The sequence below is a fragment of the Humulus lupulus genome, chromosome X (genome assembly GCF_963169125.1).
Source record: "Humulus lupulus chromosome X, drHumLupu1.1, whole genome shotgun sequence".
Lineage (NCBI taxonomy): Eukaryota > Viridiplantae > Streptophyta > Magnoliopsida > Rosales > Cannabaceae > Humulus > Humulus lupulus.
Window position 1 is genome coordinate 211,212,514 of NC_084802.1, and position 13,920 is coordinate 211,226,433.

The window sequence follows — 13,920 nt, forward strand, 5'->3', positions numbered from 1 at the left end:
AAAGAAATATGATCAAATGTTAAGAAATATAATAAATTCAACTCAAATATAGAGATCAGTATGAGTAAATAATATATACATATATATATAATATTAAATGGGCATGACTAATAAGTTTCTAGTTATCAATCATGCCTAAAATTGTGGTAAGATGCGTAATACTTGAAAAAAGTAACTGGTGGGGTTATTTATGCTAATTTAGAAAATTTCCTCTTAAAACCCAACAAGATAAGTTGAAATGGGAGAAGACTAATTTTGACATATTTCTATCAATTCACCCCTATAAATAATATAGATATATATATATATATGTAGTAGTAACTTCTAGCTAATGGTGTGGAAATTTATTGAAATGATTTTAATATTTAAAATGAGTCCATTTTTTCTTAGGGAATTAAAATGAATCCATTCACTTATTAACACATATATACTTACATAGAGGAAACATATAAGAGGGGATGTGACAGAAATTTAAGCTAGAGTAAAAGAAAGCCAATATATATTTTGTAACTAAATTTAATATGTAGTGGAAATATAGTAAATTTTTTTGTAACTATACATGATCGATGGACATCAAATATTTTTCAATACATTTGGCACAATGTAATATAAAAAATCACTAATAAAAGTGAAAATTTAATTATTGAAAAAAATGATTTTAATTAACCTTTCTCTATTCATTTTAAAGAAATTATGACATTGTAGACTCATTGGTCTTCGATGCATATTAATAATGGATATTGACGGCGATAATACCTAAAAAAAATTCAAAAGTTGCACTTTAATACCCAAATTTTTTTTTGCGATAATAATACATAAATCTATAATTTTGGTGCATCTGTTAATACTCATCATTAACTATTTGTTAAGTATCCACGTGACACATTTTTATTAGTCTAATTGGTGGCGATAATACTCAATTCAAAAGTTACACTTTAATACCCATTTTTTGCGGCAATATCTAAATCTACAATTTTGGTGCAACCGTTAGTACTCACCGTTAACTGCTCGTTAAGTATCCATGTGGCACATAGATTTTGGGGTGATTTTAGACTAAATTATTTAAATTCATTAAATATTATAAAACTCATTTTAAATTTTAAAAAATCTAAAAGATTATTATAAACTAATTAATAATATGGATTTTGGGATGATTTTGAGTTTCAATTATAATTTTGGTTGTTTCGAATTTGCAAATTTTAGTTTTATTAATTAGTCTCTAATAATCTTTTAGATTTTTTAAAATTTTAAAATGATTTTTATAGTATTTACAGAATTTAAGGATATTGGCGGAAATAATACTCAAATCATTTATAAAGTTACACTATAATACCTAAATTTACGAGTAAAAAAATGTGTCACGTGGATACTTAACGGGCAGTTAACAGTGATTACTAAAGGTTGCACAAAAATTGTAGATTTAAATATTATTACTGGTAAAAATAAGATTTGGGTATTAAAGTATAATTTTTTTAAAAATTTAAGTATTATCATCGCCAATATCCCTTTTAATAAACTAGTTGTAGCTCGGGTATGTATTTTTAAATGTTGTACTAAATATGACTCAAGCCTAGACCACATGTATAAATGTGATATATTACTGTTGATTAATTTTGAAATATGATATATTTTGTATATCTTAATATAAATAAAATAATAAAAAAAAGCCGTTATTATTCAATATTGATGTGTTATTTTATTCTTGCTTTGTTATGTTTGCAAATAAAAAACGAAAATCATCTTCCCATTAGAGCCTCTCCAATGCAAACTACCCCAACCATTGCCTAAAATGTCTAAATCAACTAAAAAATATAATTTTTTATTTTCTCTCTCATCCACATCACTTTTGGCAACTTATTTTTTAAAAATACTCCAATGCAAGCTACCCTAAAAATTGTCAACCATGGTCCCCACATATTATTATTTAATATATCATTTTATAATTATAAATATTATCATACTAAATTTTTTAAATTCATATATTAATATAAATAAATAGTACATGATATTTAAATTAGACTAAATTTAAAAAAAAACTTATAAAATGACATAATCGTAATTAATCAATCTAACATAATTAAAAAAAGAAACTAATTAAAATGATTTCCAAATTTTGACCATATGTGTTCCACCAAGTCTGCTTGAAGATTGCGATGAATATTTCTATCACAAATTTCAGCATTTCTTTGCAGCATTGTCGGAAAGTCGGAAATAGGTACATGCAATACTTCAACTGTTGGGGTGTCTGTAGGGCCGTCATCATAATTAAAATCAACCAAACTCTCATATGCATCTCTTTCATCCTCGACAATAATATTGTGCAATATGATGCATGCATACATAATATCTTTGAGAACATCTCTTTGCCAAAAACGTGCTGGTCCTCGTACAATAGCAAAACGAGATTGAAGTACTCCAAATGCTCGCTCAACATCTTTACGTACCGCTTCTTGGCATTGAGCAAATAATTTTATTTTCTCTCCTTGAGGTAGTGGGATAGTTTTAACAAATGTACCTCACTCTGGATAGATACCATCTGCTAGATAGTACCCCTTGTTGTATTGTGTGCCTTTTATTGTAAACTTGTAACGACCCGAATTCACTAATAAGGCTTAAGGGCCTTGATTAGTATGCCAGGAGGGCATGTTGGGATTTATGGGTGATTTTATGAGTTAAATGCATGGTTATGATTTAAAGCATGTTATTTGACTAATTGTTTATCTGAGATGCATGACTATGTGTATTAGTATGCATGTAGGCCCTGATTGTGTTTGAAGGGCATAATTGTAATTTTAGCCCGCTGAGGGCATATATGTGATAATTGTATTCCGTGATTTGTACCACGTGAGTGTGGTGGTATTATTGTGATGCACGTGCCAAGACGGTCCTAGAGAGCAAATTTAACTCAAGAGTCACAACGGGATTTCTATACCCGGCTCGGGAGGAGCCTAGGGGTACCTCGGGAATTTTATGGTTAAGTTGAGATTTAGCGGGTAATGGTTATTGGAGATTTAGTAACCTGGGTAACCATTAGTTACTGCTGAGAGTAACAAGTTTTAGAAATAAAATGGTAGAAATGAAATAGAAATGAAAGGACTTAAGTGCCCTTGAGGTTTAGGTAGGAAAGGATAGGCAAGGAGGGGCAAAATGGTCATTTGGTTGGGAATTAGATAAATGGCAGCTGGGTTATATGGGGTACACGGTTTGGGGCTTAGTCATTTTGGTCTTGATAGAGTTTGAAGAGAAGAGAAAAGAAAGGGAAAAGCTAGGGCATGAAGAAGAAGAAGATGAGTGGAGGAGCTGAATTGGAGACCTAGGAGATGAAGGAAGCTTAGGGATGGATTCTCCATATGAGGTAAGGAATTTTATACACATTTAAGGCTTGATTATGTTATGGGTTAAGAAATTTGAGCATGGTTTAAGTTTGAACTTTGAGTTTTTATTTTTCTGAAATTGAAATCAAGGATGTGGATTTTGGGGATTTGATTGTGTGTTTGGATGTCTTTGATGATGTTTATGGGTTGTTAGATGGTCTATTTGTTGTTTGAAATTGATTTTGGGGTTTGGGTATTGGTTTGGTTTGATTTGGGAAGGTTTTAGCTCGGTGGAAACGCAAGAGAAAACCCAGTTTTCTGGGTTCGCGAAGGAGCGTCGCGGCCCTGTTCTTGGGCGCCGCGGCGCGAGGTTGTGTCCAGGCGAGGGTGGCTTTCTGTCTTGCTGGGCGCCGCAGCGCTAGGCCATTTTCAGGGGTTGGAAATTTGCATTTTTGAGCTTTTGCTCCGGGGGTTCGGGGGGTGTTTCCGATGAATTGTTTTAGGGATTTGGGAGTCCCGAGAGTGTGGGATTGGTCCCGGGAAGCGGTTTTTGGATTTGATTAGTGTTGAGGGTGTTTCTTGTGTGTTGTGACTAGAATATTGGAGAGGCTCGTGCTAGAGGGCCGTGCTCGCGGCGTGAGTGCATCAGCAGGCTCGGAATACAGGTAAGAAAACTATAACACCCGTAGGATAGGGCATGGGCCCATAGTATGATTGCGGGGCGCGGCCCTATGTTGCATGTTGCATGATGAGATGATTGCAGGGCACGACCCTATATTGCATCACATGTTAGGGTGCAGACTTAAATGAATTAATATTTGATTTCATGTTGTTGTGTTATATTATATGTGTGATTATAATGGAATGAACGGCAAGGGCCGAGAGCGGCGTAGGCCGAGTACGGCGGCGGGGCCGGAAGTAACACCTAGCACATGGGATGCTATAGTCAGGGCGGGGCCCGGTGGATACATGTGTTATGCTATATTCAGGGTGGGACCCAAGGGATACATGAGTTATCCTCGCGGTGAGAACCGATACCCCAGGCTTCGGTAAGGCTCTGGGGCGGCTTGGCCGTGTTTGCTTAGTCTAATGATTGACTTGTTTATCTGTGGATTATCTGTTATGATAAACTGTATAAACTGCATATGTTATGTTCTGCATGAGTTTTCTTGCTGGGCTTCGGCTCACGGGTGCTCTGTGTTGCAGGTAAGGGCAATGACTGAGTCAACCAACCATGAGTACGGAGAGCGTGAAGCGACGCGTACATGTTTGGCCTGCCCGACTGCTTTGGTTGGGGGTTTATTTGAAAATAGCTGTAATAACCTATGATTTTTAGAACTGATCAACTGTAAACTTATTTCAAGATGTAAATAGTTTTCAAATCTTACTTTGGGATCCCCATTGTTTAATACTAGAAGTTTTTATTAAGTCAACGCATTTTCAAAGATTACAGCCTTAACTTTTATTAGTCACACTCTTGTTTCAAAACCTCGGTTAGCGAGTTCATTGCACTGTTTTGTCTTAAAACTCACTTAGTAACGGCCCTAAGGAAGTAGGGCGTTACAAAACTCAACTCTTGGAGCTTGCCCTTGTAAGATTTCAGTGAATAATGGGAATTGATTTAACACGTTCAGATCATAATTGGATCCCGGAACACCAAAAAATGCATGCCATATCCAGAGATCTTGTGATGCAACTGCTTCGAGCATGATTGTTGGCCTACCGTGATCACCTCGCGTGAATTGTCCTTTCCATGCAACTGGGCAATTTTTCCATTCCCAATGCATACGATCAATGCTTCCCAACATGCCTGGAAAACCACGCACCTCCCCTATTTGAAGTAAGCGACGAATGTCCCCATCATTGGGTCGTCTCAAATATTCAGCACGAAAAATCTCATTCACTCCCCGAACGAAATTTACTAGACATTCAATAGCGGTGGTTTCACCAATTCGAACATACTCATCAACATAATCAGCAGGCGCTCCATATGCTAATATTCACATTGCAGCGGTGCACTTCTGTAATGGTGAAAGCCCTCTTCTAGGGTTGTGCAAAAAATTTTACAACCCGCCCAACCAGAATAAACCGCCCAAACCAACCCAAAAAAACCGCCAAAAAATGCAACCTGAATAAACCGACCAAAATTTAAACCGCCCAATTGTTACATTGGGCGGGTTGAAAATAATTATCAACCCGCCCAATATAACCCAACCCGCCCAATTAAGAATTTATTATTTTTAATATATTCAAATAAATATATAAATTAATTAAGTTTTGTTTTAATTTTTTTACTATAAATTTAAAATATTGTTTTAAGCTTAAAAATATAAACTTCACACTATTAGTACTAGTATTTAAAAGAAAAAAATTACAAAAATATTTAAAAAAAAAATACCATTTTTGTTTGGGCGGGTTGACCCGCCCAACCAGCCAAAAAAAATATATCATTTCGGTTTGGGCGGGTTAACCCGACCAACCCGCCCAAATTATTGGACGGGTTAAAAAAAAAATTTCTTAATTGGGCAAGTTACGGGTCACTTTTGCTAACCCGATTATGACATTGGACTGGTAAAAATGCCTTGTAACCCGACCAACCCGCCCAATGCTCAGCCCTACCCTCTTCTACCGACTGCAACAAACCTCATCTGAAAATACTACGAATGATTTTCTAGAGCTTGCACTATGCGTAGAAATACGTGTCTATGCATTCTAAATCTTCTTCTAAATTGATAGTCTGTATACACCGATTCATCAGAAAAGTAATCATCGAACAAACGTTGATGTCCTTCTACATGACCCTTATCAATATGGGCTCTCTTTCTTCCTTGCCTTGTTGAGCTACCCCCATCCATGAAAGCTTTGAAATATTGATCATCAGTACACTCTACAATTATGATATCCTCTAGACTCATATTATCGTATGAATTCGTAGAATTTAGCGAATCCATTGTCGAACTTAGAGTATATGATATTTGAGAATGAAAGATAAATGAGAGAGTAAAATGAAGGACGGAATGATCAGTTGAGTAAAAAGATGATTGAAATTTTGTATTTATAGACATGGTGACATATATAGCCGTTAAAATATAGCCGTTAAATATAGCCGTTAAAATATAGCTGTTAAAATGTAGCCGTTAAAATATAGTCGTTAAATATAGCCGTTACTAAATAATAAAGGATAGTTTATTTAAATAAATCAAAATACATAATAATGACATTGATGAAAATACAAAGCAATTACAACTTTAGGATATTAGTCTTAATATAAGTACACATGGCTTCATGATTTTTCTTTTGCTCAAGAGTCATATGCGACGTGTCCATGATGAGATAATCCATATATCCTTTAATCTTATTATCTTCTGCCTCTTTCTCCTTTATCGCCACCAATTTCTCTAATGCAACTGTTTTTCGTTCACTAATCTCTATAAATCTAGCATTGTGTCTTTTTTTTCCTTTCCTTTTCTCTTTGTTGCCTTTTGGCCAGTAGGGCGCACTTCACGTACTTCATCGTCACTGATGTCTGCATTAGAAGATGAAGTAAATGCCCCTGATTCTGACACCTTTGTTCTCTTACCACATGTTGGTTGGTACATTGTATTCCATTTCGGCTCAACCTTTAGCAATCTCCAACAGTCCACAAATAATAAATTTGAGTTGTTATTTTCAGATTTGTACAATTGATGTGAATTCTCAAGAATTTGCTCATCAGACCAACCACTGTGATGTGCTAATTGAACTCGTTTATAACATCCATTGAATCGCGCCACCTTTTGATTCATCTTGTTCCAATGGTCTTTGCATTGCCTTCCAGTCCTTGCTTGCTCACCTATTTGGTTGGTGTTGAAGTAATCTGCGATTCGAGCCCAGAAATGTGTAGAAGTCTGGTATTCCCCACAATGGCATCCTTAAATGTATTAAGCCATCCACTTATAAGAAGTATAGTTGCTTCCTTGCTCTATTTGACTTTACCTTTATGCCTTGATTCATCTTCATTGTGTAGAATAATATTTTCCAACCCTTCAGCACAATGTTCAGGTTGGGTTTCAGAGATAGATGTTGACGATGTTTCGCGATTCAAATCAATACTAGACTTTTCTATACTAGGCCTATAATTTCTTGAAACCATTTCAGGTTGGTGTAGGGAAGGCATATGAAAGGCATATGGTAGTGAATTTGTTGGTGTGAAGAATGGAGCTTGTTGGGGCGTCTCAAAAGAGGCAAAATTTTGGTAAGGGTAAGAGGACATTGGATAATTTTGAGAATTTAGAAAACTTTGGTTAAATTGAGAATATTGGAAATTTGGATTTAGGGGATTAGTAGATTAAGTATTTCGAAAATTTTGATTGAAATGGGAATATTAAAAATTTGGATTTTGAGGGTTGGTATGTGGAGAATATGATGAATTTTGAAAAACTTGAGAATATTGAAAATTTGGATTTTGGGAATTGGTACTTGGAGAATTTGGAGCATTTTGGAAATCCATTGATAGGATTTTTTTTTTTTGTGATATTGATAATTTGGAAGAAAAATATAGTGTGAAAATGAAATTAAGTAAGTGAGTATTTATAGAAGAAAAAAAAAAAAGCTCTAACGGTAACAAAAAAAATATGTATATATATTTATATAAAAAACTGTAAGAAAATAAATATATGTATATACATATTTATATATAAAAAAAATTATATGTATATATATTTATATATAAAAAGAAAAGAGAAAAAATGAAAAGGAGCGTTGCCTCTATGAGGCAACCAAGTTAGGCAATGGTCAAAAATTTTAAGAGCTCCAATACATAAGCTACACTTTGTGTCAGATTTTGGTCAATGGCTACTGCTATAGCTCTCCCCATTGGAGATGCTCTTAAGAGTATTGGTAGGGAAATTTGGGTATTTATGCATATTGTAGGTGCATATATCAAAAAAATATCATTCTTTAACATCATTCTAAAATAATGCTAGTATTTGTTTGGTTTCCAAAAATACCCTTCTCATTTTTTTAGCCTCCATCCGTCTTCTCTCTCTCAGGTCACATTTATTCTTTGGACACCATTCATCCATCCCTCCATCCCCTATCAATTAAGATACTAATTTATGCATTTCGAATACATATGTGCATGATTTTTTGGTTTTTTTTGTAATATTTTTCACAATTTTTTATAACTGAAATGTAAAAATTTGCAGAAAACTCGATAAACCTCAATAGACCTCGATGTACCTCGATGTCCAGCTCTATGGGCCCTTAAAAATCATGATTTTCAAGAAAAAAATCATCTACCTCGATAGGCCTCGATGCAAATAATTGCAATTGATAAAAAGTGCATAACTTTTCACTCGAGTGTCCATTTGAGGTGATTTTTTTTTAATTTGGTTATTTTCTTGAGATCTACACATCTGGGATGTGTACACACACATTTGGGAAGTTAAAAGTTTGAAAACATACCCAACTTTGAAAATATAAGGGTATTATTTTGAACTTTGGTGTGTTTTCAAGCTTTTAACTTTCCAAATATGTGTGTACACATCTTATATGTGTAGATCTCAAGAAAATACCCAAATTCAAAACAAAAAAAACACCTCAAATGGACACCCTAGTGAAAAATTATGCACTTTCTATTAATTGCATCGGGGTATGTCGAGGCTTATCGAGGTGGTATCGATGCATATGGTTTTTTTCATGAAAATCATGATTTTTAATATATACCTCAATAGACCTCGATTCCCAGCTTGATGGGCCCTTAAAAATCATGATTTCCATGAAAAAAAAAACCACTTGCCTCGATATATCTCGATAGGCATCGATAGGTCTCGATGGAAATTAATGCAATTAATAGAAAGTGCATAACTTTTCACTCGGGTGTCCGTTTGAGGTGATTTTTTTTTAATTTGGGTATTTTCTTGAGATCTACACGTCTAATATATTTAAACATACATTTGGGAAGTTGAAATCTTGAAAACACACCAAAGTTAAAAAACAATACCCACCAAAGTTAAAGTTGGGTATGTTTTCAAACTTTCAACTTCCTAAGTATGTTTTTACATGTCCCAAACATGTAGATCTCAAGAAAATACCCAAATTCAAAAAAAAAAAAAAATCAGCTCAAACGGACACCCGAGTGAAAAGTTGTGCAATTTCTATCAATTGCATCGAGACCTATCGAGATCTATCGAGGCAGATGGTTTTTTTCTTGAAAATCATGATTTTTAAGGGTCTATCGAGCTGGGCATCGAGGTACATCGAGTTCTATCGATGTATATCTTAAAAATCATGATTTTCATGAAAAAAACAATATGCCTCGATAAGCCTCGACATACATCGATGCAATTCATAGAAAGTGCATAATTTTTCACTAGGGTGTCCGTTTGAGGTGATTTTTTTTTTTAATTTTGATATTTTCTTGAGATCTACACATCTAATATGTATACACACACATTTGGGAAGTTAATATCTTGAAAACACACCAAAGTTCAAAATAATACCCTTATATTTTTAAGGTTGGATATGTTTTCAAACTTTCAACTTCCCAAATGTGTGTGTACACATCCCAGACATGTAGATCTCAAGAAAATACCAAAATTAAAAAAAATCACATCAAACGAACACCCGAGTGAAAAGTTATACACTTTTTATTAATTGCAATTATTTGCATCGAAGTCTATCGAGGCAGATGATTTTTTTCTTGAAAATCGTGATTTTTAAGGGCCCATCGAGCTGGGCATCGAGATACATCGAGGTCTAACGAGTTTTCTGCAAATTTTTATGTTTTAGATCTAAAAAATTGTGAAAAATATTACACAAAAAACCAAAAAATCATGCACAGATCTTTTCGAAATGCATAAATTAGTATCTTAATTGATAAGAGATTGATGGATGAATTGATGATGTTCAAATAATAAAGGTGACCTGAGAGAGAAGAGGGATGGAAGCTAAAAAAATGATAAGGGTATTTTTGAAAATCAAACAAATGCTAGCATTATTTTAGAATAATTTTAAAGAATAATATTTTTTATATATATGCAACTACATTATTATGCATAAATACTCAAATTTCCCCCATTGGTATATATGTAGCTGTAATTAAGACTTGATATTAGAGATTATTTGTGGCATCATATGTTGTTGGGCATATAAATATAGCCGCCACATGTTTTATTTTTTCCCACAAAACATATTATTTTTCCAAACTATAGTTGGGTTAGTTTCGTCTAATAAACTTTGGTTCATATGGTTTCGTCGCTTTTTTTTTTTTTCTTTCTAAGAAATATCAAAAGTTAAAATATAAAAAATTCAATTCAAATAGAGATCGATATGGGTAAAAAATATATACATGTCTTTATGTTTTTTCTTAATGGGTAAATATTAAAGGGCCCTTCAATATATTTATATATATATAAAGGGAACCTTATGCTACGATTGTGTAACAAGGAAAACCACATATCAACACAAGTGCGTGTCACTGAGCTAGAAAATAACAATAAGAAAAGACAAAATATAATCATATCTTCAACAAAAATTTTAACTATCTTGACCTTATTATAAACCAACAAAAATTTCAAAGCTTGAGACACACACATCTTCTCAACAAAGATATAAGTTTAGTAATAAATTAAACAACGTACGATCTTACTAGTTAGTACGTAATAAACCATGATTTTAATATGCTACAATTATTAATTAACTACTGCAGCAAATAACATTCTGATACATGGAGAATATCCTACACCAGCCTGACCTTATTATATATTTATATATAACTCATACTTGAAAGGGAATAATTAATGCTTTCAATACCTAAATCTACAACAATATTTTAAATCAACAAAAGAGAGGCATGTCACCCTTGGAAAAAAAACAATAGTAGAACACCATATTAGGAAGCCAAAATCACGATCTAGCTACATCAACTATGAATTCATGAGATTTCAATTGTCAACACAAAATTTTCATAAAAAAGATTGAAGGCATATGCAGTGAGAGTGTGATAGATAGAGAGATACGGTTTAGAGAGAATGAGATAATAGGAATGGGCGGTTTCATAAATTTCAGTCCTCTTTTTTTACTTAACATCAGTTTTAAGCTAATGCTATTAGATACTGTTAGTGGCATCACTACTAGTACTGATATTGTCAACAAAGCGTGGCGCAATTATAAATCAACGTTGTGAGATAACGCCAAAAGTGATTTAAACTATTTCAGTTATACATTTTGTAAATCATTTTCCAATAGAAATGACTTATGTGTGATACACATTTAGTAAGTTTGGGAATCCAAATGATACAGAATAAAGTTTAGAGATTTAAGTGACGCTTTAAAGAAAAAGTTGGAGACCTCTTTTGATATTTTTTTTTTCTTTTTTTCCTTAGCATTAGTTTTAAGCTAACGTTAGGCACTGTGAGTGGCTTCAGTACTAGTATTGATGTTGTCAACAAAGCGAGACGTCAGTTATAAACCGACATCGTGAGATAACGTGAAAAGCCAAATTTGGTGTAGTGTAAAAATTCAACTTTTCACAAGCCAAATGGGCTTAAATAGGAAATAGTTAAAAATCACATATATAATTAACTACAACCCATAAAATATTATAAAATAATAAGCAGTAAAAATGTCATCACTAGGGCAAAGACAAAAGTTAGATAAATTTGCACAATGCTAGAAAGAAACACTACTACAAAATTAAACTTTCCCGGCACCCAACGAATGTTAACTCTGATGTTATGATTCATGCTCGTGATTAAATTACCAAAGGAGCATGAAACATTAGTGGAGATAGAGCATGAGAGTTGAAGAAAGTAGATATAAGGGATAAGGATATGAAACTCTCTCTCTCTTTATTTTTATATATATATATGATCGAATCAATCTCCTTCACTAATCAAAAACTCAATTATTGTTTTTTTACTTGTCATTGCAATAAAGCATATATAACTCATTAACTTTTTTCTTTTTTTCCCATGCCTACTATATACGGCTAGTCACTGCCTCTCAAGAGGTAGTGGCGCACTCTTGTGCCTACAATTTGGTCAGTTGCCTTCTTTTAAAGTTTATTTATATCATCAAACAATACTACCTATACCATCATATGTGCATTACCCTTGATATTTTTTTTTCAAGTGTACTACGTACGTGTGATATATACGTACGTGTGATATATACGTACGTGTGCATTACCCCAAAAGTTGGTGAAAGTCTCAATAATTGATTCTAATATCTTACCTACACACCGACTCTTTATACATTTTAAATCAAATATGCACCACTCCACCACGGCACCGGAGGGCCTCAACAATAAATTAAGGAGGCTTTAGTTTTTTCTTTTAAAAAAAAAATGAGTACACATATTTATTGAGAATTGTAAATATGATCAAATTCGATTTTTTTTTTTTTAAAAAAAAAAAGAAAGTCGTGTTTAAAAATAAACAATTAATATGGCAATTGAATAAATAATTGGTTCTATATAAAACATTAAAAACAAATTGTTAATGGTTTATAATAGACTTGTCAATTTGCGGTTCATGGCTCTTAATGACAAAGTATACTATTTATGTTTTTTTTTAAATGAAATTCCTATACACTGCTGATCTAGTTTGGTTGTGAGTACTATTATACGTAACCTCATCTCCAATCACAATTTTATTTTAAATCAATTTTATCTTTATTTTATCATATTTTCCACTTTAAATTACTATTTTATCTCGAATTGCTACTTTAAAAAAGAATATTCTACTTTTATTCTTTTTAATCATCAAAAATAAATATAGATCATCAATATTCTACTTTTATTCTTTTTAATCATCAATAAATTTTAGTAACAATTGTTGCTTTTTTATTGTTGTTGTTAGTTTTTTTTTAATTGTTTTTATTTAATTTAGTAATTTAAATTTTATAGTTTTAAATTTGATAATGTTATTGGTTTTTATTTTTATTATTAATTTTTTATTTGTATATATTTTTATTTTTATTATTTATATAACATAAATTTAAATTTTATAAATGAAATATAATTAAAATAACAAAAATATAATTAAAACTTATAATATTATATATGAGGATATATTTGTATTTAAAGAAAATTATCAAGACTAATTTAGACATTTAGTTTTGACTTTAAATGAACAGTAAGGTCTTCATTTTATTGAAGGCAAATAATGTTTTCCTTTATTATAATGTTGAAGTTGAAATTTGGTTAAAAATGAAGAAAAAGTAGTTTTGAATATAAAAATAGAGTCTCATTGGAGATGAGACTCTATTTTACCTCATCAAAACACATTTTTTTCTATTTTACCTCTAAATTTTACATTATACCATACATCAGATTCTCTATATATTTCTCTACATCATTTAAATATTATATCTTTAAACATATTTTATTACTTAAAGTAAAATAAAATAATTAACAAACAAAAAAGAAATAATAAATATATACTAAATGGAGAGAGAAAGCTTATAAAGAAAAATAATAATATTAAATATTATATAAAAGATATGTAAATATTATGTAAATGTAAAGATGAATTAATTGGAGTTTGTGCATAGCTATTATAAATATATGTATAAAGGAGCTGATGGAAGATGTTTTTATGAGTTTTAGCTAAATATTATAAAG

General features: G+C 32.2%; 1 protein-coding gene and 1 pseudogene across 1 annotated transcript; both read right to left on the reverse strand.

Annotated features, from left to right (window-relative positions):
- Positions 1 to 2,090: 2,090 nt before the first annotated feature.
- Positions 2,091 to 6,265, reverse strand: LOC133806703 (uncharacterized; annotated as a pseudogene).
- Positions 6,266 to 6,742: 477 nt separating this feature from the next.
- On the reverse strand, positions 6,743 to 7,446 carry LOC133806704 (glutathione S-transferase T3-like). The gene is made up of 2 exons (XM_062244796.1): positions 7,290 to 7,446; positions 6,743 to 7,170 (listed from the first exon to the last, which is right to left on the reverse strand). The coding sequence occupies exons 1-2, from the start codon at positions 7,444 to 7,446 to the stop codon at positions 6,743 to 6,745; spliced, it is 585 nt and encodes a 194-aa protein (XP_062100780.1).
- Between the last annotated feature and the right edge of the window lie 6,474 nt (positions 7,447 to 13,920).

Coding starts and splice junctions, on each gene's coding strand:
- LOC133806704 (XM_062244796.1), bottom strand. CDS start 7,446: ATGGTTTCAAGAAATTATAGGCCTAGTATAGAAAAGTCTAGTATTGAT. Junction 7,171..7,289: donor AGATGAATCAAGGCATAAAG/GTAAAGTCAAAT, acceptor CTCGAATCGCAG/ATTACTTCAACACCAACCAA.